Raw genomic sequence first — 22,002 nt, forward strand, 5'->3', positions numbered from 1 at the left:
AAAAAAAAAAAAAAAAAAAAAAGTTTTATTAGTGGGGATTGAGGACATGGAGGCCACGGTACACTGTGGAGGTCAGAGGAAAGCTTTGTGGAGCTGGTTTGCTCCATCCGCCTTTGATCATGATCTGGGGACTGAACTCTGGTCATCAGGCTTGTCCAGTAAGTAACTTTATCTGCTGAGTCAGCACCTGGGCTCTAAACTTAGTCATTTTTAACCTTCTGTTCAAGGACATTCTCCAGTGACTCAGACTGTTTTCCTACTCGTGGTAACTTATTAATAAGCTGGGCAGTAGGCAGTCATGCCTTGACTAGTGCTGGACCATCAGTAGGTTCACCATGCACTGCTACTGTGCCTCCGGTGCACATGTCACCATAGTGGAAAGATTGTGGTGTTGCGGCCACCCACAAAGTCCTTGGGTCTCAGAACAGTGCGCAGTACACTAGAAAAGTACACTTGCTTGAGAGGAATGAAAATGAGCACCTCTACCTTCATGGAGAAATATAGAAAAGAGGGTGTAGTGTGTTCTGTGGGAAGAAACAGAAAAGGAGAACTATCCACACAAGTGGGAATAGGGCTCCTTCTTCATCCCTATTCATGGGCTGTGGAGATACAGCTTGTTCTCTCCAGGCCTTGGAAGTGGGGGAAGAGCCAGCCACACTTGTTAGGAGCTTTAGGAAGGTGTTGTTCACTGTCCTAACATCCTTAGTTGGGTGCACAGGACAGAAGTGATGCAGCAGTCACACTCCTCCCCTCCCCTCTCTGCCTAGCTCTTTCCCTTTATTAGGTGCTGGCCTCCCATCCAGGGCCTTGCCGTGTGCATCAGGTTGCAGCTGTGGCTAGTAACTCTCTTCTGACTTGTGCATTGATCACTTGTCTGCTGTCAGGTCATTCTCCTTGCTATTTTTGCCAGGTTGCTTATATAGATGTACTCTTTGAAATAAAGAATAACAATCCTTTTGGCAGCAGGCATAGAAGCCTGCGGTAGTTTCTGCATGTTGCTTCCTGTCACAGTGGAGGAGGGAGTAAGAAGCAAAGGGCCCCTCAGTTCTTCCAGTGTCTGAATACAGCTGTCTTGTATGACTTACAAGTTTAGGTTGACCCTAGAAAGGGAGTTGATCTTTTGGGGGACAGATGTCCTCAGCCCTCACTCTCTAGTTGACATCACTTTCCATGTCAATAGCAGCAATCTACTCTCCTGAACATAGTCCCTCATTCAGAGGCCTCCTGGATGCTATATGGTGATATATCAGTGGCACAAGACACCCAGTGTCAGTTCCAACATCTTCCCCTTGAACCCCAAGACAGTTCTTTCTGATTCTCTGATTCCTGGATTGCTCTGCCATTGTCTAGCTCCTGCCCAGGCAGCTGCTCCCTTATCCAAGATATGGCTTGTTCATGGCAGGTGATGCTCAATGTTGCCTAGTAAGAGGAAAAACTGGCATTTTGTTCATTCACTCATTCATTCATTCATTCATTCATTCATTCATTCATTCTGTAATGTGTGTGCAAATCAGAAGACTTTTGTTTGTTTGTTTGCTTTTTTGGTTTTTGGTTTTTGTTTTTTCCGAGACAGGGTTTCTCTGTGTAACCCTGGCTGTCCTGGAACTCACTCTGTAGGCCAGGCTGGCCTTGAACTCAGAAATCCGCCTGCCTCTGCCTCTCAAATGCATCAGAAGACTTTATACAAGTCTGTTCTCTTCTTCCATCGTGTGGGTTCCAGGAATTGAACTCAGGTTGTCAGCCTTAGCTGCAAGCATTTTGCTGAGCCAGCTTTCTGACCACACCCCCCAATTTTTTCTTCCCAGCATTACCTGAGCCAAAGTTGATAGTGTGGTTGACAGAGCAAGGGCTAGACAGTTAGCTACTGCAGCACCTGTAGCAGGACACAAAAGCTGTGCTTGTGCACCTAGCCAACGCACCAAGGCACACTACTTTGCCCTGGGTCATTTCCAAATAACAAAAGCAGTATCCAGGAAAACCATGCAGGCACCTCAGCCTGTCTTCAGTCACTCATCCTCCCTTCCCTTTATTCTTCTACATCTATTGCTCTCATAGTCCGCCATGTTGTATCTTGCTGTTGAAGGGCTGAGGTAGAATGGATTTTGGTCATCTTTATGCTATCTCACAGCCTAGCCTCAACAGTGCCTTCCCTCTGTGAGTTTCAGATTCACTGTCAAATAGCTCACCATCTTCCCTGAAGCACTCTCTGCTGGGAACAGTACTGCCCATTCTCCGTGAGGTAGAGCACACCCTGCAGAGGCAGCCGGGAGCCACTATTGTACATGTGGAGAAAGTCCTTTGTACTTATCACATGAGTGGCTGTGAGAACTTAGGGAGTTAATTCATGCAGAATGCCTGGCATATAAGCTACACTGCCACTGTAGCCACTGTCCTACTGGTAGCAAGGTAACAGCGCTGGAGACACCTTGTAAGTCACCAACACTAAAGCCAAGAGAAGGTGGTTGCTAGACTGAACTGCCAGTCTAACTGCCTAGTCCCATTTTCTTTAATTTTTAATTTTTAAATCTTTTTATTGACTATATCTAGCCAGTTTGTTTAGCGGTTATAAATGTCCCTGTTTGGCCATCAATGCTAAACTTATCTGCCCTGTTGGGTTTTGAATAGTCCATCTGGTAAACATTTTTCCTGTCCTTTCTGTAGATCTGGTGTTGGTCCTGTCACAATGGAAGTGCCCTTTTGAAAATGTCAGCACTGCCCAAAGAACAGGATGATGGTGCATTGCAGATTCAGAAGAGCTTCTTGGATGGGTCAGTACTTATTTACATTTTGTCCAGGTTCTGTTTAGCTCCTGTTCTGTAAGAAGCGTATGGTGTGGTTTTCACTAGTGTGTCCATTCTGCTTATGTGCTGTTGTGCTTTGTGTGGGAGGAATCAGAGTGTAACACTCACTTTAATTCTCTTGTAGGGGGAGTATGGAAGTGTTAGGCAGGGGGTGGAGAAGAGGCATGGTGGTTGTAATGTTAAAAACCATCAAGTCTAGGCCATGGAGCAGGCACCCCATGGTATTGTTCTATTATGTAGAGTATACATTTCAAAATTATCTTTGAAGTTTTATTCATTCATTTTTATGTGTATGGGTGTTTTGCCTGTGTGCATGTCTGTGTACCTTTGTGCCTGTTCCCTGGACCTGGAATTACAGGTAATTGTGAGCTGATGAGGGCCAGACCCAGGTGCTCCAAAAGAGCAGCAAGTTCTCTTACCCACTGAGCAGTCTCTCTAGCCCCTCCAAAACAAACACAATAAAGTCAAAGTACATGACGTAAAACCGAAAAAGGAGTAGGTTATGTAATTAGATTGCTTTGACCCAAACCTGACCTCCATTTCCACCTCAAAACATTTTCACGTGTGCTGGCTCAGGTGAGTGAGGATGAAATGAGTGGGTGGCTGCAGGGAGCTTCACACGGACTGTGGCTCATGGCCAACAAGCTCTCCAAATTCACATTTGCACTTCTAACCTCATGTTCCTTTTTGACACCTAGAATTTACAAGACTATCCACAGGCCACCCTACGAAATGGTTAAAACTGAAGACTTATCAAGCAACTTCCTGTCCCTGCAGGAGATCCAGAGTGCATACTGTAAATTTAAGCAGCTGTTTCTGATAGGTGAGAGAACACTGAGTGAAATCTCTGTCAAATGGATCTGGTGAAAACAAATGGTGGTGAGCAGGGGCCGTTGGCCTCCAGGGTCTCTGACAAGCAGTGTCAGGCTGGAGGAGGAAGTCCAGGGTCCCAGCCCCACTGTGATGCTGCTTCTGTCCTGCTCCCCAGGGTTCCTGTGGCCATCTTCCTCCCCCTCCTTCCCTAGCATGCCAGATTCCCCTGTGGAGCATCTTAACAGATTTTGAGCCATGGAGTGCCTGGAGCCACTGGCCTTCCTAATTATTTTTTAATGTGGATGACTTGTTGGTTTTCCCTGACCAACTTTCCCCCTAAATTGGGAATTCTTTAATTTGTTTTAACCCTCCTTTGGCACATACAGTTTCTTCCTTTTTTTTTTTTTTTTAAGATTTATTTATTTATTATATGTGAGTACACTGTAGTTGTCTTCAGACACACCAGAAGAGGGTGTCAGATCTCATTACAGATGGTTGTGAGCCCCATGTGGTTGCTGGGATTTGAACTCAGGACCTTCGGAAGAGCAGTCAGTCCTCTTAACCGCCAAGCCATCTCTCCAGCCCCCATGTACAGTTTCTTAAAGAGGAAAACAATTTGGTTAATAAGAAATGTAAAAACATTCCAACCATTCCTGGCTATCCTAGAACTGGCTCTGTAGACCAGGCTAGCATTGAACTCAGACATCTCCTTGCCTCTTGAGCGCTGGGTGTGAAGCTGTGCAACACCACTGAGTTCAACTCTTCACATTCTTAAACCAGTCTTTTCTCTGGGTGTGTCATGCTTAGAGACACCTTTTCCTAACTGACTCCTTGGCACATTCTTTACTATTTTAGGGTTTGTTCAGCTGATACTGACGTTTCATGGTGCGGACTAACTATAGGCATCCTGATAGATTTGACTGACCCAGAAAGCTGTTTTTCCTTAAGGGAAAAACATTGTAGACCTCTAACCAAAGCATGCGATACGCATGGTAACTAGGTTAATTTTTCTATATGACCCAGGACTGGGAGTCTACAGTTGTGTTTTATTTCATTCACTTGGGACTCTGCAGGCACGGCTGTGGGCAGTAACCTAAAGTCTCCTGTTTTGTTTTTTTCTTTTTTCCTTTTTCAGATAACAGTTCGGAATTTTGGGACACAGATATAAAATGGTTTTCTCTCTTAGAAAGCAGCAGCTGGCTTGATATAATCAGGTATTTCTTTTTTTTGCGGGGGGTGGGTGGGGTGGGGGCGTTTCGAGACAGGGTTTCTCTGTATAGCCTTGGCTGTCCTGGAACTCACTCTGTAGACCAGGCTGGCCTCAAACTCAGAAATCCGCCTGTCTCTGCCTCCCAAGTGCTGGGATTAAAGGCGTGCGCCACCACTGCCCGATAATCAGGTATTTCAACCCATTGCTTTACACATGAATTGTGCAGTTATCCAATTCTGAGTTGTAGAGGAATTGACTGATAACTGGTATATCACAGTTACTTATTCTGAGATCAAATGCTGTGACAGAAGCGACACCTTTGTGCAATAATGGTGAGCATCCCTCCTCAGGCAGACTGTCTTGGCAGAGAGTGATTGCTGTGCAGGAGCAGGAATGGGAATTCACATGGCTATGGGCTGAGCACAGCACATGGTCAAGGGCAAGTCAGAGCTTTCCACTGGAGCCATGGTCTCAAAAGAGCAGCCTGCAGAGAGACAGGAAGAACTCTTCTTGGCTCACACCTTGTGCTGGTTTAATCAGTTTCTGGTCTTGCTGTGACTTATCAGCAAGCTCAGTTTTACATTTTCTGCAAGACTTTGTATTTTAATAATCACCTAAGATATATATACATGGCTGCACACCAGAGTTTGAGTTAGAAGGGTGACCTGATGTGGTTTGCAAGAAAGTGGATAGAACTGGAGATTGTGATGGTGAAATAAGAGATTCAGAAAGACAGATCTCACATGCATAGATCTTATATGCAGGCTCTAGATCGATATGTGTGTGACAGACAGTAGAATCTGGGCACTTAAAAGGGAATTAGCTGGGAGGTAGAGCATATGCCTTTAATCCCAGTGCTCAGGAGGCTCTAAGTTTTGAGGCCAGCCCACTCTACAGATGGAGACCTAAGATAGCCAGGGCTACACAGAGAAACCTTGTCTCAAACAAACAAACAAAAAGAAACCCAGCACTTTGATGTGGTGGTGGGGTAGTCAAATGATGGCTACTTCAAGTATGACCTTGTCACACACATTTTAAGAAAAGAAGAAAAAGGTAGAAGGGAGACCACGAAGGAAGGGAGTGGGGTGATTCTGAAATAAGAACAGACAAGAGAGTTGAGAACAAAGTGAGGAACATTTTCTCAAACTGAATCTAGATATCATTTTTCTTATATTCTTGCCAACCCCCTCCCATAAAGCATGGATGAATGATTATTTGGGGCATGAAGGAGACCAGGAAAGATGTGAAAGGGGGAAGGGGGGATATCATGGAGGATGAGTATGCCCAAGAAACAATGGGTATCTGCTAATCCATCATTTAGTATGTTAACTAAAAATTCCAATGCAAAAGAAAATGTAACTGGAAGCATCTTTACATTGATTTTATTACTCCCTTAGGAGAATTTTCAGTTCTTGGTGGTTTTCATAAATATTTAATCAACAAAGAGTTTATACATTAAAGTTCCATGTTTGCTGGCGGTGCTAGAGATGGAACCTAGTTCCACATGTGAGCACTGTGCCGTGGACTACACTCCAGCAAGAAGCACAGTGTGGTAATCTGTTCACATGGCTCTATGTGATGGTACCACAGCCACAGCTCAGCACTCGCCTGTATCTGCTGTACCCTGATCTCCCCATGTCTACTGCCGCCTGTCTGTTGGGAACCACCATTCCCCTCTGGAAGATCAGACTTGGACGTTTGTAGGTTCCCGGTGTGGGATTACGCAGCATTTGCCTTTCTCCACCTGTCTTTCCTTCAAGTTCTTCCCATATTGCTGCAGTGGTAGAGTGTCCTTTTCTACTGCTGAGTAATATTCCAACATACACATGCATACACACAGTTGTTCTGTTGTCAGTGAACTCTTAGATTGCTTCCATGTGTTGACTAGTTTGAGTAATGCTGTAGTACATGTAAGAGTGTGGACATCTAAGATACTCCTTTTATCCCTTTGAATAAATGTGTGTGTGTGTATGTGTGTGTGTGTGTCTGTGTGTGTCTGTGAACTTATGATATACATAATTGGTTTCTTATAGGCACATGACTATCAGTAAATGGTTATTTTTTCTTTTTCTAGCTTTTTAGCATGAAGAAATAAAGTAAAAATAAAAGAACAATTCAAACTGCCTTTAAACATCTTGTTTATAGCACCAAGCTCAGTAACTAACGCTCCTGCTCTCTTCTTTTCTATGTTTAGACGCTGCCTGAAGAAAGCAATTGAGATTACGGAATGCCTGGAAGCACAGAACATGAACGTCCTCCTCTTGGGTAATAAAGCACGAGGGAGGGGAGGTTTCCAACCTCATTTGCTGAGAGTCAGCTTTGTGTATATAATTTGCAGAGTAGATTTGTTTCCTTCAGTCCCTCTCCCTTTTCCTTAACCTGTAATCCTTTGCTCTGATATCAGTAGTGCAGTTTCCATAGAATCCTTTCACTTAGAACTTGGCAGATGTGCTCACAGCCCAAGAAGGAATTGATCAGTGTCTTTACCCAACAGTCTTTGGGACACCCTTTTACCCAGGGAACCTGTAGCTGCTTGGATTACTCTTCTGGTCTGTGTGCTAGCAGCTTTATGCAGTTGCCATAGAAAGGATAGCAAATTGGAAAATATTCCTTGTCATGGTTTCTGGACCACCTGGTGCTAGTGCCTTAGCCATGAATGCTTTTGTTAAGCACTCTTATGCTTTTCCTTCTACACACTTGAAAACTGATGGGAACATTACCTTAAGCATATTCTTAAAAAGACACAAGAAGAGTATTATTTAAATTCCGAGTAGTTAGTAAAGAGGGATAAGATCTGAGAGATGAGAGAGCCCAGAACCAGATCCACCAACTGCAGAGCTGTGCAGTGTGTAATCTGGTTCTGATGGAAGCAAGATGTCCCCAGAGGTGTGCCACTGCCTTCAAGATGGAATGTCAAAGACTGACAGCACTAGAGGACAGATACAAACATCTGTTTCTTAGTCAAAGATGATGAGTCAGCCAGTAGCTTTGGAAGCACCGAGTTAGATCTCCAGGACCTTCATTAAACAAACAAGCAGGCATGGTAGCATATGCTTGTAATCTAAGCACCAGGGAGGAGGAGACAGGATCCTTGGTGCTCATGGGAAAGGAAGGCTAGCCTACTCCTAAGTTCCAGGCCAGTGAAAGGCCCTGCCTTGGAGGGCAGGAAGAAGGTAGATGGTACTCAAGGAACAGCACACAGAATTGTCCTCTGGCCTGACCTCCACATGCACCTTCACCCATGCAGGTTCACACGCACACATACTTACATTCGTGAGTCTGTTTCTGTTAACCCCAGATAGTTGCTGCATGGTTGTTAGAATGTAAGCCTGAGCTTTAGTGCATCGTAATTCTAGGACACAGGAAGAAAGTGCTAACAGCTTGATTATATCTCTAGTTCTCTAACCTGAATGATATTCTCACCATCTTCCTTGAGGACATTTTTAAAAAACAATATGAGTTGGACCTTTTTGGAAAGGGGGAATAAATAGGAAACTGTGGGAAATATAGACCTGGCTTTAGTATCTTTAAATGCTAAGAAGAAAGCATACTATGGATTTATTTACCTTTGCTGTAAGTCAGCAGTGTTAGGTAAGTCTGTAAACAGACTTTAGCCTTGTGGATTGTATGAAGTGCATTCCAGGTGGGCACATGGAGGAATATCAAGAATTCCTCCTGTAGGCTTGGCAAGGAGAAGCAGGTGCCTCTGTGCTCCTCAGACAGAACAGGAAAGAGTCTTGTGGCTGAAAAGGTCATTTAGTGCAAAGCAATCCAAGAAGGATGGGGAGTGGAAGACAAGGGTCTGAGTCTGGAGCAGTGAGTGGTGACTCTCCCTCAAAGGAAGGGAGGCAGGCCCAGACAGCAGGTAGGTGCATAGATGTTACTGTTCTCTTTTATGGCATGTATAGGTGCCATGTGCTAAAAGTTGATTTTTTTTTTCAGGGCTGCCTTTGTTCAGTAAGCAGATCTGTGCTTAGCACCCCTATGTGCTGGGGCCTGTCCTGACAAGCCACAAGTAGTCTGTCTTCCCAACTAGCCCTTGCCTATAGGAAGTAACAACAGGGGTTCCCTTGCTCTTGGGAACCCCATTAGCTGTGTGGGGATGAGAACACTGCCCCTTTAACACTGTTCTCCTCCTCCTTGGTGCTACTGCTGGGCCCTTGTAGAAGAGAACGCTTCTGACCTCTGCTGCCTCCTCTCCTCTCTGGTGCAAGTGATGATGGATGCCCACTGTCGAACCAGGACTGGGTTCCAGAGCCTCATCCAAAAGGAGTGGGTCATGGGTGGCCACTCTTTCCTTGACCGCTGTAACCATCTCCACCAGAGCGACAAAGAGGAGGTAAGTGTTCTCACTGCAGACCGTCGGTATTCCTGGGGAGAGACTCCCTCTCACGGGGTCACTGTCCTTGGATATATGCTTGCCAGGTTCAAGTACATATTCCACAGACACCAGGAAACTGGCCCACTCACCTCAGGGTGACTTTGAATGCTTTAAACAATATGAAATCCTTCCAGGGCCAAAAGAATATCAATGAGCATGTTCAAAGTCTTCTAACTTGTATAGAGTAAGGTTATGTATGTTTCATACTAGGAAAAATACTGGTTTTGTAACACTTAGAAAATAACTCAGGAAGACAGAACCCTTCAAATCTCGCTAAATTTAACTTTGCAATGAGTGATATTTCATGTATAAATTTACCACAGAAAGTATACTTAGCACAATAAATTTTCCTTATGTTAGTGCCATTCATTGCTAGAACCTTTGAAGTGCTGGGAGAAGTAGGCCAAGTCCCAGCCTCTTCTCTTTGTATTGCTTGTCTTGTTACGTTGTTTGGGGTGTGGGTTTTGATACTGCCTAAGGTTGGCTTTAAACTCAGGAGTCTTCCATCTCATCATTCCAAGGAGCTGGGATTCCGTGAATGCACCACCACCCACCCCAACTTGCTTCCCTTTACATGAATGACCCAGCCTCTCTATCAGAGAATTGTTTTATGTTTTTATTTTATTCTATTTCATTTTATACAAGGTATTACATATCCCAGGCTTGTCTCAAACTCATTATGTAGGTAGTCAAAGATGACCGTGAAATTTAATCCTTCTGTGTTCATCTCGCAAGCACTAGGATTATAGGCATACACCACCACCAGTTTTATGTCTACAGAGCCACACCCTAGCCTGAGTTCACATGTAGTTTGCCTCTGGATTATTGTGTGCTTTTTTTAGTTAACAGCAACACAAACTCCTTGGTTCTCCTTGCTATCTAGTGAAAGGAAAAAATGGACCCAACCTTACCTAATTAAGTCATGTTTAGAATGAACACATGCTAGTAGTGTGAATTGTGGCTTCTCTTTTTCTCGATAATTTACCAGCATGTTTGTCTGTGATGCAGAACAGCTTGGCATAGCGTGCTATGTGTGGCTTCTGCTCTTCAGGGCTTGACAGGTTCCTGGGGATACTCCAGCCTCTGCCACTATTCCAGTTAGTTTCTTTCAGGCCAGACCTATGCTCTTCTGTATACTAGCAAACTTAAGAAACCACCATATCTTAGTCTTGGGAGGGACTTGGAGGAAGTAATTTGAAAGGCTAATAAGATACACATACTTTGATAGGAAGAGAGATACTGTTTGGAAAGATGTGATTTTGCATGTCTTATGAAAGGGAGACTGATGGGCTCTGTGTCTGTGTTGGGAAAGAAGCCAAGAGAAGGCCTGTGCTCAGCCCTTTTAGGGTCACTCACCCATAAGAGCCCTTGCCCTTACTATACAGTGAGGTTTGTAGATTTGATGTTCATTTTTTTTTTTAAGATTTATTTATTTGTTATTTGTAAATACACTGTAGCTGTCTTCAGATACCCCAGAAGAGGGCATCAGATCTCATTACAGATGGTTGTGAGCCACCATGTGGTTGGTGGGATTTGAACTCAGGACCTTCAGAAGAGCAGTCAGTGTTCTTACCCATTGAACCATCTCTCCAGCCCCAATGTTCATTTTTTTAGGGGGGGGGTTGTTGTTAATTTTTCGAGATAGGGTTTCTCTGTATAGCCCTGGCTGTCCTGGAACTCAGAAATCCGCCTGCCTCTGCCTCCCAAGTGCTGGGATTAAAGGCGTGCGCCACCACCACCTGGCCTTGATGTTCATTTATTTAGCTCATATAGGTATATGCCTCCAATCCCAGTGCTTGGGAAATGGACACAGAAGGAATAAACTTCCTAATGCTAACCCACAGGGACATCCCTGAGAATGTTCATCACTTGGAATAGGTTGTCTGTTTGCCAGAGAGGCAGGGTTCAGATGCTCCTGATGGCTGTCTGTCCACTGAGCTCATGACAGGTCCTGCTGGACCTAGGCTTGTTAAGTAATGTATGTTTGTTTCCACATAGGTCCCTGTGTTCCTGCTTTTCTTGGACTGTGTCTGGCAGCTGGTGCACCAGTATCCCCCAGCATTTGAGTTCACAGAGACATACCTGACTGTTCTGTCAGATAGCCTGTATATACCTATTTTTAGTACCTTTTTCTTCAACTCACCTCATCAAAAAGATACTAACATGGTAAGAGTCCCACTTAAAGACCCCTGTGCCAAAGAAGCTGCATCTCACAGAATCCATGCATAACCATGACTCTAAAAGTGACATGTATTCAAGGAATCCCAGCTATTCCTACCTAGGAAAGTATTTAATCCTTGTAGCATACTCTGGTTATATATTGTTATCCCAGATGAAGCTTGAAATGCAATCAGTATCTAGCCCAAGAATATATATTGTAAGTATTAAGATAAAAGTCAATTTTGGAATTTGGAAGTTAAGCCAAATTAAAAGTTACCCTTTTTTAAAGGTAGACCAGATGTCCTGTCTTCATTACCTTAATGCCTAGAGATACTCTGGGACAAAAATGGCTGCTTGGGGAACAAGATAGCTAGGCTTTGGCTTTCCACCTGAAGGCCCCTTGGTCCCTGTTGAGCCTGTGCTCCAGGTATCTGTTCATACCTCTGTGCCTTCATCTAGCCCTCTCCAGCTTTGTGACTGACTTTGAGTTGGTAGACTGCCAAGTCCCAGGAGAAAGCAGGAACAGTGGAAGCTGGCATTTTAGACAGCTCTGGCTTCAGAGACAGCCTTGCGGCCTGCCAGCTCCATACCCTCAGGAAGTTCACTTGTGTTTTCTTAGCCTCGGTGTCCTCAGTTGTCAAATATGGGAAAGTAGGGGTTAACTCATAAGGTTATTGTGAAAGAACCCATCCTTAGAGCTGACACAGACCACTGGAAATAAGGGCCTTCCACCATCCTCCCTGCCAAAGGCATCTACCTTGAGAAACACAGTGCCTACACAGGCACTCACTCATTCTCAGTCCCGGCAGAGCATTCTTCCTGAAGCCTGCTTCTGAGAATGTGTGTTTGCTTTCCAGCCATCCCTGGAAGCTGTACTGACCTATGCTTGTTTTGGCAGGGTAGGGAAAGCCTGGATTCACAAAGCAAGCCTTTGAGTCTGCTCACCGTGTGGGATTGGTCAGTACAGTTTGAACCCAAAGCACAGACATTGCTCAGAAACCCTCTCTATGTGGAAAAGCCAAAACTGGACAAAGGCCAGCGGAAAGGATCACGTTTCAAAGTAAGATGTGCTGTCTTTACCCCACCCGACCCCATCCCCCATCCGCACCAGCTCCTCCATCCCGTATATGTAAGGACAAAGGCTACTTTATAGATCTCTCTGTTGGCATATTACCTCTTCCTATGGCGTACAGTTGGAATCTGTGATGCTCAGGTTAGAGTCTCATTAGTGATGCCCCTTACTTTAGCAAATCCACCTTTGCTCTGAGACCTGTCACTGGGGCTGCTGTGGCCACAGTTGTGCTACATGGAATTGGACCTTTTACCCTGTCTCAGAGTGTAGCTGGTAGATAAAGGGAGCATTGATTAGGAAGGTTTACCACACATTTGCCAGTTCATATAGTTCATAGCAAGACTTTCTTAGTTTTTAATAAAAAACTTAACTATTTTATTGTATATGCACCTGTGTTTTATCTAATATATGTCTTTGTACCACGTGTGTTTGGTGCCCACAGAGCCCAGAAAAAAAGGCATCAGATCCCCTGGAATTGGGCTTAGAGTCACTTGTGAACCTCCATGTGGGTACTGGGAATCAAACCTGAATCTTCTAGAAGATCAGTCAGTGCTTTTAACCTCTGAGCCACATCTCTAGCCTCAAGACTTTTCTTAATAAATCTATAAACTGAGAGTGGCAAGTATTGTGTCAAGGTCTGTACTGTCCCCAGCTCTACCTACTCTACTGCAGTGAGATAACTGTGTCCCAGTGTTTTACACAGGTGTCGCCCTCCAGGTTTGGCCCATGGACTAGTTTGCCAGCCTGTACCCTAAACCACAAAAAGCAAGTCCTTTTTTCCTTTTAGAAAAATTTGTTCCCAATTTTACTTAATATCATGCTCCAGAGTTCTCTAAGTGATGCACAGTTTAAACGGCATTCCCTGGTCTGCTTCTATGACCTGCCCTGGAATCTCTCTCAGATCTCTTAGGCTCTCAGAGCCTGTAGTGATGGCAGATGTACACCTGTGCATATCATTAGCTTTCCCTCCACTCTCCTGCCTATCCTGCCTGATTTTCAGGACCTCTAGGAGCCTTATCAGTTTAGGTGTGGAATGAGGTTCTAGTCTAAGGAAGACTGGATGAAGGTGAGACATGGCTAGCACTCGGAGACAGCGTCAACTGCTGGGCACTAAACCTGCCATGTCACCCTCTTAGCTGTCCTCAGGCCTATCATGGATGCTAACCTTTTCTGCTAGTAGAGCAAGATTGCTTGCTGCATCTCAGCCGGAGATGAGCTTTTCTATGGTGTGATGTGCCCCCTGGTGGCAGCCTGCTTGTCCTCTGGAGAGCTGGGCTAGAGTCAGAGCTGACTGGTTGGTACCTGTGGGCGAAGAAGCTGCTGGGACAGCTAAGCACCCCTTATCTGATGTCTTCACTGTCTCTTCTTAGAGACAGTGACATGTGATGTCAGCTCTAGGAGAGGTTGGGAGGGAAGATGCGAGCCAGAGGGCAGGATTGCAGGCTGTGTAAATGAGGCAGGGTGGGGGTAACAACACTGCAGGGACTCACATGAAACTCCCTGTGTAATCCAAGCTAGCTCTAAGCTCCTGGCAGTCTCTGGTCTCAGCCTCCCAAGCATGGAGTACAGGCATCAGCCACTACTGCTTATAGCTCTCCTCCTTTAAGTGAATACCGTAAGAACAGAAAAATTGGCAGAAAATACCTTCTCCTACATTTGTACCTTTTCCTTTGGGCATCGATGAATCACACAACCTCTGACCTATCTTCATAACCCTCTCACAGTGGACCCAGAATGTAATACCTAGCTTTGTTCCTGAGAAAGCTAGCAAGCAGGAACAAAACTTCAGTGCTCTCATGTTTCCTGCTCTGAGCAGCCTGTCAGACAAGACTATCTGGCCAAGTGAGCCCATTCCTCTTAGCCAGCGCCTCTGCTCCTACTGCCCATTACCCTTGTTCAAGAGAGACATTATAACTTCTGCTAGAACTCCACTGAGCGCCTGGTAAGCTCAAAGGTCATTTTGTCCCTGGGATAATATCTTCAGGTGGTCAGTCCTGATGCCTTGAAGATGTACAGAACATTCTGTAGTTAAGAGCTCTCAAAAACAACACACAAAACAAAGCAAAGCAGTGCCTGGAGTGGTAGCACCCACCTGTACTGCCAGTGGTTGGAAGGCAGAAGCAGCAGGATCCCAGTGCTCTTGACCAGACTTGTCTACACAGTAGACAGAGGGTTCCAGGCTGGCCAAGGCTGTGTAGCAGAGCTATGTCTCAAAAAGCCCCCAAGACTGGCCTAAATCATGAATGTGTGTTAAACCGGTTCCCGCAAAGTTCTCAGAAGGAGCAGTCTGTCCCAGCATGCCTTGTGTGCAGCCCCACATATATCGGGTTTCTCTCATTTGTTGATGGTGTATCACACACAGATCACTTACTGCCACCATAAGCAGGAAGCCCCCCCTATGTGCTACAGCATTTTAATGGATACACATAAGATGGCAGTTCTTATGTCTCTTGACACTGCTCATAGCAGGATGATGATGCTTATTACTAATTATTATTATCACTACTATTTTAATGAAAATAACTGTAACCTTGCCTCCTAACCAGATACACTTTTGTGTTTTCTTTCAAAGCATCAACGACAACTTTCTTTGCCACTTACCCAGTCTAAGTCATCTCCCAAAAGAGGATTTTTCAGGGAAGAAACAGATCATTTAATCAAAAACCTTCTAGGCAAGAGAATTAGTAAACTTATTAACTCTTCTGATGACCTCCAGGACAACTCTCGAGAGTTCTATGACAACTGGCATAGTAAACCCACAGACTACCACGGCCTGTTGTTGCCTCACATTGAGGGGCCGGAAATCAAGGTGTGGGCTCAGCGCTATTTACGTTGGATTCCAGAAGCCCAAATCCTGGGTGGTGGCAGAGTGGCCACTATGGGCAAACTCTTGGAGATGATGGAGGAAGTGCAGAGCTTACAGGAGAAAATAGAGGAAAGACACCACAGACAAGAGGCTGTCCATGCACAGGCGCCCCGCCTGCTCAGGAACTCTGCCCGCCTGTCTTCCTTGTTCCCTTTTGCACTGCTCCAGCGACATTCAGCCAAGCCTGTCTTACCCACCAGTGGCTGGAAAGCTTTAGGAGGTGAAGATGACCTGGCCAAACGAGAAGATGAGTTTGTGGACCTAGGAGATGTGTGACCTGTCTCCTCAGGGACTGTGAAAGAGGCACACTGTACGGTGGGACAGTTGTTCCCTGGACTGGTGTCACAATGTTAGCCCAGTGCTATGAAGGAGAGAGCAGAGGCTTTTGGGAAGAGAGCTGGTTCTCCTTTTCTTCCACAGTTTTGGAAGACAACACAATGAAAGCCATGCTCTGGTATGCATAGGAGGGAGTTCCTCCCTGACCTGTCATAGGATTGGGGTCGTCTCCTGTCATCTGTATTATATGTACACAAAATGGCTCATGGCCAGGCTGGCGGGAGAGCTTCCTCCTGTTCTTTCTGTGCCAAGATAATTATGTAGCCATTCTGAACAAGAGTAAGGGCAACTTTCAGTGGCATCTGGATGGGGAGAGACAGAGGTATTAAGGGATGTGCTTTGACTTAAACCATAGCGTATTCCAGCGCATGCATGCATGCACACACACACACACACACACACACACACACACACACACACACACACACACAGCCCATAGAAAACTTGGACAGTTCTGCTGGTGTCATCCATCCTAACATTCAGTCCCTCCTTCCTGGACTGTAACAAGGCTTGGGGGGTGGGGCAGCCACCTTGCCTTTTCCTTTGCTGTCATCCCCACCTTACCTTTTCCTGCTCCGTGTTACTCTGTGAGTCCATGTTGGTGCACATCGTCCCAGGGTCCTGCTGCTGTGACCTGTTGACTAAACTGGGGGACATCCTCTGTCCCCAAAAGGAAGCTCATTCCTTGGAGCCCTCAGTTTGGACCACACATTTGGCCCTCTGCTCGAATACCAGCACCTGGACTGTGCCTCTCTGCAGCCCCTCAGCTGGTCCTCTTGCCGTCCCCATTACCCTCACAGATGCTGGGGCAGGCAGGTCAATTTGAATGTGGCTTTCACAGGAAAGCAGTCATGTCAGAAGCAATTATCATGGGATGCCTCAGTGATTTAAAAAGCCATAGAAGAAACTTAGCTCTGCCTAGTCACCTTGGATCTGCTGTTTTAAAGTTATATATTTTTTAATGTTTGAAAGCATACTTTGTAAGGCTCAGTCCTATCATTCTTAACAGAGCCCTGTCCAGTCCCACAAAAGGTGTGGAGAGTGGGAGTGGGCGAGGGACCTCATTGAGACTGCCTCAAGTGTTTGCCTTTTATCTGTATTTGCTGGTCAGGAAAGGTCCTGTTGAGGACATCTCTGTTGCTCATGGGCAATAAGGCATTTTGAAACTTCACAAAGAGTCCTTTCTGATTGCACTGAATCATCTCTCATACATAGTGATCATTTTTCCTCCTCCCCCTGCACAATAACACACAATCCGGGTTGGTGTGTTGACCCAGCATGTTGGGAGGAGGTCAAGATTTGTGTTTCTGGGGCCAAATGCTGCACTCAGTCTCGGTTGCCTTAAAAGTCTTTCAGGCCAGGTCTGTGCTAGGCTTGCGCTAGGAATTTAGAACACACCAGTTCCTTCATTCCCTTTACCTGCATTCCCCTGGCTCTCAACTAGCACTAACCGCCACGTCCTCAGCCTCTGCTTCCCAAGTCCTCAGCAGAGAAAACTATTTTTGTTACCATATTATAACGTGAATATTTATATGGTAGCCTCTACAGTCTTAGTGATTTCCTTTCCAAAAAATGCCTCTTGTGATGTTTTATACTTCACAAAATATGGCTTAAAGGCACAAGGTCATGACCCTTGTTATAGCAGTGAATGTTCATTGAAATATTTTTCTATTTTTTTTTAAATCGCAATAGAAAAAGTAAACAAGCTGTTGCAATCTGTGTGGTTTAACAACTTATGTATTTATATTTGAAGCCAGATTTCTATAACTTGTATTTGTGTACAGAACTTCCCATGGGTTTATATATTGTGTATTTTTATTCAAGATTGAGATGTGGATTATGCTTAACATTAAAAGAAAAAATAAGACCATTGTTTAAAACATACTGTGCAAGTTTGGAAGTCTCTGTTAATAATTTAGTGTATATAATACTTGCATTTGTTTAGACCTCCATGTTTTTACACTGAAGATAAGCTAGCTTTAATTAAATTTTAAAAATTTAAGGCGATAAGCTGTTAGATGGAGTCAGTTTAAATGTGCAGTTTATTTTCTGGGTGTTAATGAAAGTTTATACTTGTCTCACTGCACTGTAGTTGACTGCAGAGATTAAAACACAACTTCAAGCAGCACCATGATTGATGTGCATGGTCTGACTCCTGGTTTATCCTTCTCATTCTTTCAGGACATGGTAAGCGTGTTCTGGCAGGCCCTACAGCAGACAGGCTGGGAAGCTCAAGGCCGGGCTTTCCTGAAGCCCCCACACCTCCAGCCTTTTCTCTCTGTGTATGTGTATGTACATGTATGAACACTCATGTGTTCTTGGCTGGTAATAGGCAACCAGCATCCAAATGAATACTTAAAATTTTGAAGTATTGAAGCTTTGAAGCTTTGAAGAGGGTTGATGAGATGACTCAGCAGGTAGAGGAGCTTGCCACCAAGCCTTATGACCCTGTTTCAGTCCCCAGTCCAGTGGAAAGAACTGACTCCTATAAGTTGTCTTGTGACCTCCACACATACCCTCTTGTCTGTGGTCCCCACACAAATAAATAAATGTGATCTGAAGAAAAGGTAATTGGGGTTAGGAGCCCTCCAGGGTGAGTGAAAGAAAGGGCTTTTGTGTCCTTGGAATGAGCTAGTGCTCATCTTTACTCTGTGGGTGGGGGGTGGGGGTGCCTATGATGTCTCAGTTTTATTTCTTGCTGGAAGGGATCTGAGTTCATAAAGCTGAGAAACAGGCTTTGTTTTTCCTTCCACATATGAAAGGTGAGCTTGTCCTGAGCAAATGACCTAGGAGAGTAGAGTTTTATGTAGTTTATTTTGTTTAACACTGAGTTGGAACATGTTGCTTGTTGAGTTCTCCCTTTGACTTCGCCCACCTGCAGATCTGGCTTCCCGTGCCTTTGCTGGTCCACACCTAGAACACCCTTCCCAGTCTGGCCAACCTGTCCTGTCGCCAGAGAGCCAGCCTTGCTTGAGATTGGACTGGAATCTAATAGGCTCTTGTTGCCACTCAGACGTATTTTTATTTTGTAAAGACTGACTTTTATATTATGTGCATGAGTGTTTGTCTGCATGTGTGTTATATATGTGTACCACATGTGTGCCTTTTTATCCGCAAAAAGAAGCCATCAGCTCCTCTGAAACAAGTCACGGGTTGTTGTGAAATCACCATGTGGGTGCTAGGAACTAAACCCAGATCCTCTTTGAGAGCAGCAAGTGTCCTTAACCACTGAGCCATCTCTCCAGCATCTTTCCCTCAGCCTCCTCCCCAGACTTCTTTCTTAGATATTTGTGTTATATTCTTAACTGGTTAAGACCCTGGAGGGTCACAGCTTTCTTACTCCTCCATCTCTCAGTCTTGTGCAGTCTGTGGTCTCAGTTTTGTTCCTTTCTTGGTTTTAGCCAAGGGTGTGGAGAGCATTTAACAAAAGGATAAAATGGAGTGTTTCCTGTCCAGAAAGAAGAATGGGAGATGGTTCCTGTTGAGAACTAGTCCTGTGCTTCATGTCTCCTGTCCTTTTGTGGCACAGACTATAGAAATAACCTGACTAAAGCCCATTTTCTGAGCTCCTCCTCTGGTCCGTAGTCAAAGGGCTGTTCAGGGATATGGTTACGCCATTACTGTGGCTCATTTTTATAATGCCGTCCATGGGGCAGGACAGATTGGAGCCAAGCATCTGGAATCTTGTGCATGTGCACGTGCATGCACACAAAACTTGAGGGTTTGTGTGTGCTGCCATTTCCAGAGACGCTTAACTGAGATGGGAGGACCCACCCTGGGTGTGGGCTGCAGTAGTTCATGAGCTGGTAGAGCCTAAGCCAAATAAAAGGAGAAAGCCAGCTAAGCACCAGCCATCCCTGCTGTCTGATTGCTCACACATGTCCAGCCACCTGATGGGCTTGCTGCCATGATGGACTGTACCTTCACACTGTGAGCCAGTATAAGCTTACCCTCCCCGCCTCCCTTTTGTTTGGGTAGGGGAGGTATTTTGTAATAACATCAAAGACACTAATGAATAGGTCTGTCAAGAATCTCCCAACACCCCCTGATAAACTCCATATACCACTCTGAAAAAGGGAAAGGGAAAGGAGAAGGGTCCTGTTTGTCAGTGAAGCATCCTAGTGAGAGATTGAAAGCCTGACTGGCCTGGGTAATACGGCCGCTGTTTTGCATGTCATTTACATTGTATTTAAATATTCAAGAGGAAAGTATCTTGTTCAATTGGTGGTTTAATGTGTTAACAACAGGCATTGGTAGCCTACTTTGTGGTTTAGATCATAATCTTGTCTTCAGTAATTGAGGGGTATGAAGTGTATAGTCATGTAAATTATGAGCCTTTTAGCCACTTATGAAAAAAACTTTATAGTCTTATAAGACAAAAAGCTGTTGCCTTTGAATCCTAAATGAAGGTATATTCAAAAAACTCCTATCTATTCACAGCTGGGAGATGGCAGCACTCAACTTTTATCCCACCCATCACTTCCGGGGCAGAGGAAGGCTTATTTCTTAAGAATTTGAGGCCAGCCTGGTCTATAGAGTTCCAGGATAGCTAAGGCTACACAGAGAAACCCTATTTAGTCTGGAGTGTGAGTATGGCATTACAGAAACATGGACAACTCAAAAGCTGCGGAAGCCAAAGTCCACCCAGCATGACCCACCTGGAGCTCACTGTATTTTATGCAGGAAGCTCAAAAGGTATGAGTCTTCAGTTTTCTTTAAGGGGCTAGCCACTGGCAGTTTGACCATGTTCCAATGAATATATGGGCAACACAAATTGGATTTAGTGGTTTTTGCTTGCTTTTGGTGTGTGGGGGAGAGGGGTGCACAAGGATGTGAAGAATGGGAATCAAACATGATCAGGGAACGTTAGACAAAACTCCCAAATGATTAATAAAATTATAGTGTTGGGAAAAGCTGTTTTCCCTCAGAGAGAGTGAGAGAGGAGAGAAAGAGAAGTCTTCCAGGCATCTCTATAATTCTTACTACTTGTCTAACTTTAGGGATGGAGGGGCTTTGTGGATTAGTCAACTTCCTAAGTTGTTTTTCCCTAATCTTCAGAAACAACCACATGGTGGCTCACAACCATCTGTAATGGGATCCGATGCCCTCTTCTGGTGTGTCTGAAGATAGCTACAGTGTACTCATTATATAAATAAAATAAATTAATAAATCTTTTTTAAAAAAAGAAACATTCCTTTACAGTTGGTTCTCAGCCTTCCTAATGCTGTGACCCTTTAATCGTATGGCTGTGGTGACCCACAACCATAAAATTATTTTTGTTGCTATCTCATAATTGTAATTTTGCCACTGTTATGAATCATAATGTAAATATTTTTGGAGATAAATATTTGTCAAAGGGTTCTTTACCCACAAGCTGTGAACCACTGCTTTAGACCTTCTTGAGTTTTAAGGCGCTTCCTTCCTCCAGGGTGGAATTTTCAACTCAGAAGAAACTGCTACACAAAAGTGGGGACTGGCTGTTCAGCTGTGGTCAGGAAAGTGTTAAGGGAAGAGGGAGGGAGTCAGAGGGAGGATATGAGTGAATGTCTGTACTCTCTGCCTTTCTCCTTTTCCCCCTTGAATTCCACCTGGACCCTTGCCTATGAGATGGCACTACGTGTAAGATTTTCTCTCCTTAGTAAATCATGTCTGGAAACAGCCCCTAGACACATCTAGAAGTGTGTCTGACTCACAGGCACTTTTCAGTCTAGTCAAGTTGATGATCAGGGTTAACCATTGCCCTAACTTAGGTCAATTTGTGACTTGCTATAAAATGTACAAGGACTGCACGTATGATTATAGTTACTAGACATTCTGTCATAGTTATGGCTGCAGGGCTCCTTTCATTCCATAGCGTCTGTCCTGGCTAGTTTTATGTCAACTTGACACAAATTAAGAGTTATCTAACAGGAGGGAGCTTCAGCTGAGAAAAAATGGTTCTGTAAAATCAGGCTAGAGGCAAGGCTGCAGGGCGTTTTCCTAATTAGTGATTGATGAGGAGGGCCCAGCCCATTGTGGGTGGTTCTATCCCTGGGCTGGTGGTTGTGGGTTCTATAAGAAAGCAGGCTGAGGGCAGTGGTGGCGCATGCCTTTAATCCCAGCACTTGGGAGGCAGAGGCAGATGGATTTCTGAGTTTGAGGCCAGCCTCGCCTACAGAGTGAGTTCCAGGACAGGCAGGGCTATACAGAGAAACTCTATCTTGAAAAACCAAAAAAAAAAAAAGAAAGAAAGAAAGAAAGAAAGAAAAAAAAAAGAAAGGCTGAGCAAGCCAGTAAGCAGCATCCCTCCATAGTCTCCAGGTCCTTTCCTGTTTGAGTTCCCGCCCTGACTTCCTTCAGTGGTGTGGAAGTGAAAGACAAACA

At 44.7% G+C, this 22,002-nt stretch overlaps 1 protein-coding gene and 1 long non-coding RNA gene across 4 annotated transcripts in view; both read left to right on the top strand.

The window, feature by feature from the left end:
* Mtmr12 (myotubularin related protein 12) overlaps positions 1-17,764 on the top strand; it is a 67,968-nt gene extending 50,204 nt beyond the window's left edge. For all 3 annotated transcript variants that reach the window (XM_031359872.1, XM_031359873.1, XM_031359874.1), the window contains 8 exons: positions 2,662-2,768; positions 3,500-3,624; positions 4,750-4,828; positions 7,019-7,089; positions 8,991-9,163; positions 11,204-11,371; positions 12,264-12,425; positions 15,010-17,764. In XM_031359872.1, coding sequence (XP_031215732.1) covers positions 2,662-2,768; positions 3,500-3,624; positions 4,750-4,828; positions 7,019-7,089; positions 8,991-9,163; positions 11,204-11,371; positions 12,264-12,425; positions 15,010-15,579 — 1,455 coding nt within the window. In that variant the 3' untranslated portion in view covers positions 15,580-17,764. The remainder of the gene's footprint in view (positions 1-2,661; positions 2,769-3,499; positions 3,625-4,749; positions 4,829-7,018; positions 7,090-8,990; positions 9,164-11,203; positions 11,372-12,263; positions 12,426-15,009) is intronic.
* A 547-nt stretch (positions 17,765-18,311) lies between these two features.
* Positions 18,312-22,002, top strand: part of LOC116083472 — a 32,078-nt gene continuing 28,387 nt past the window's right edge. Inside the window, exon 1 of the long non-coding RNA XR_004115734.1 lies at positions 18,312-20,334. This is a non-coding gene — a long non-coding RNA (uncharacterized LOC116083472). The remainder of the gene's footprint in view (positions 20,335-22,002) is intronic.

Source organism: Mastomys coucha, unplaced genomic scaffold (genome assembly GCF_008632895.1).
Source record: "Mastomys coucha isolate ucsf_1 unplaced genomic scaffold, UCSF_Mcou_1 pScaffold8, whole genome shotgun sequence".
Lineage (NCBI taxonomy): Eukaryota > Metazoa > Chordata > Mammalia > Rodentia > Muridae > Mastomys > Mastomys coucha.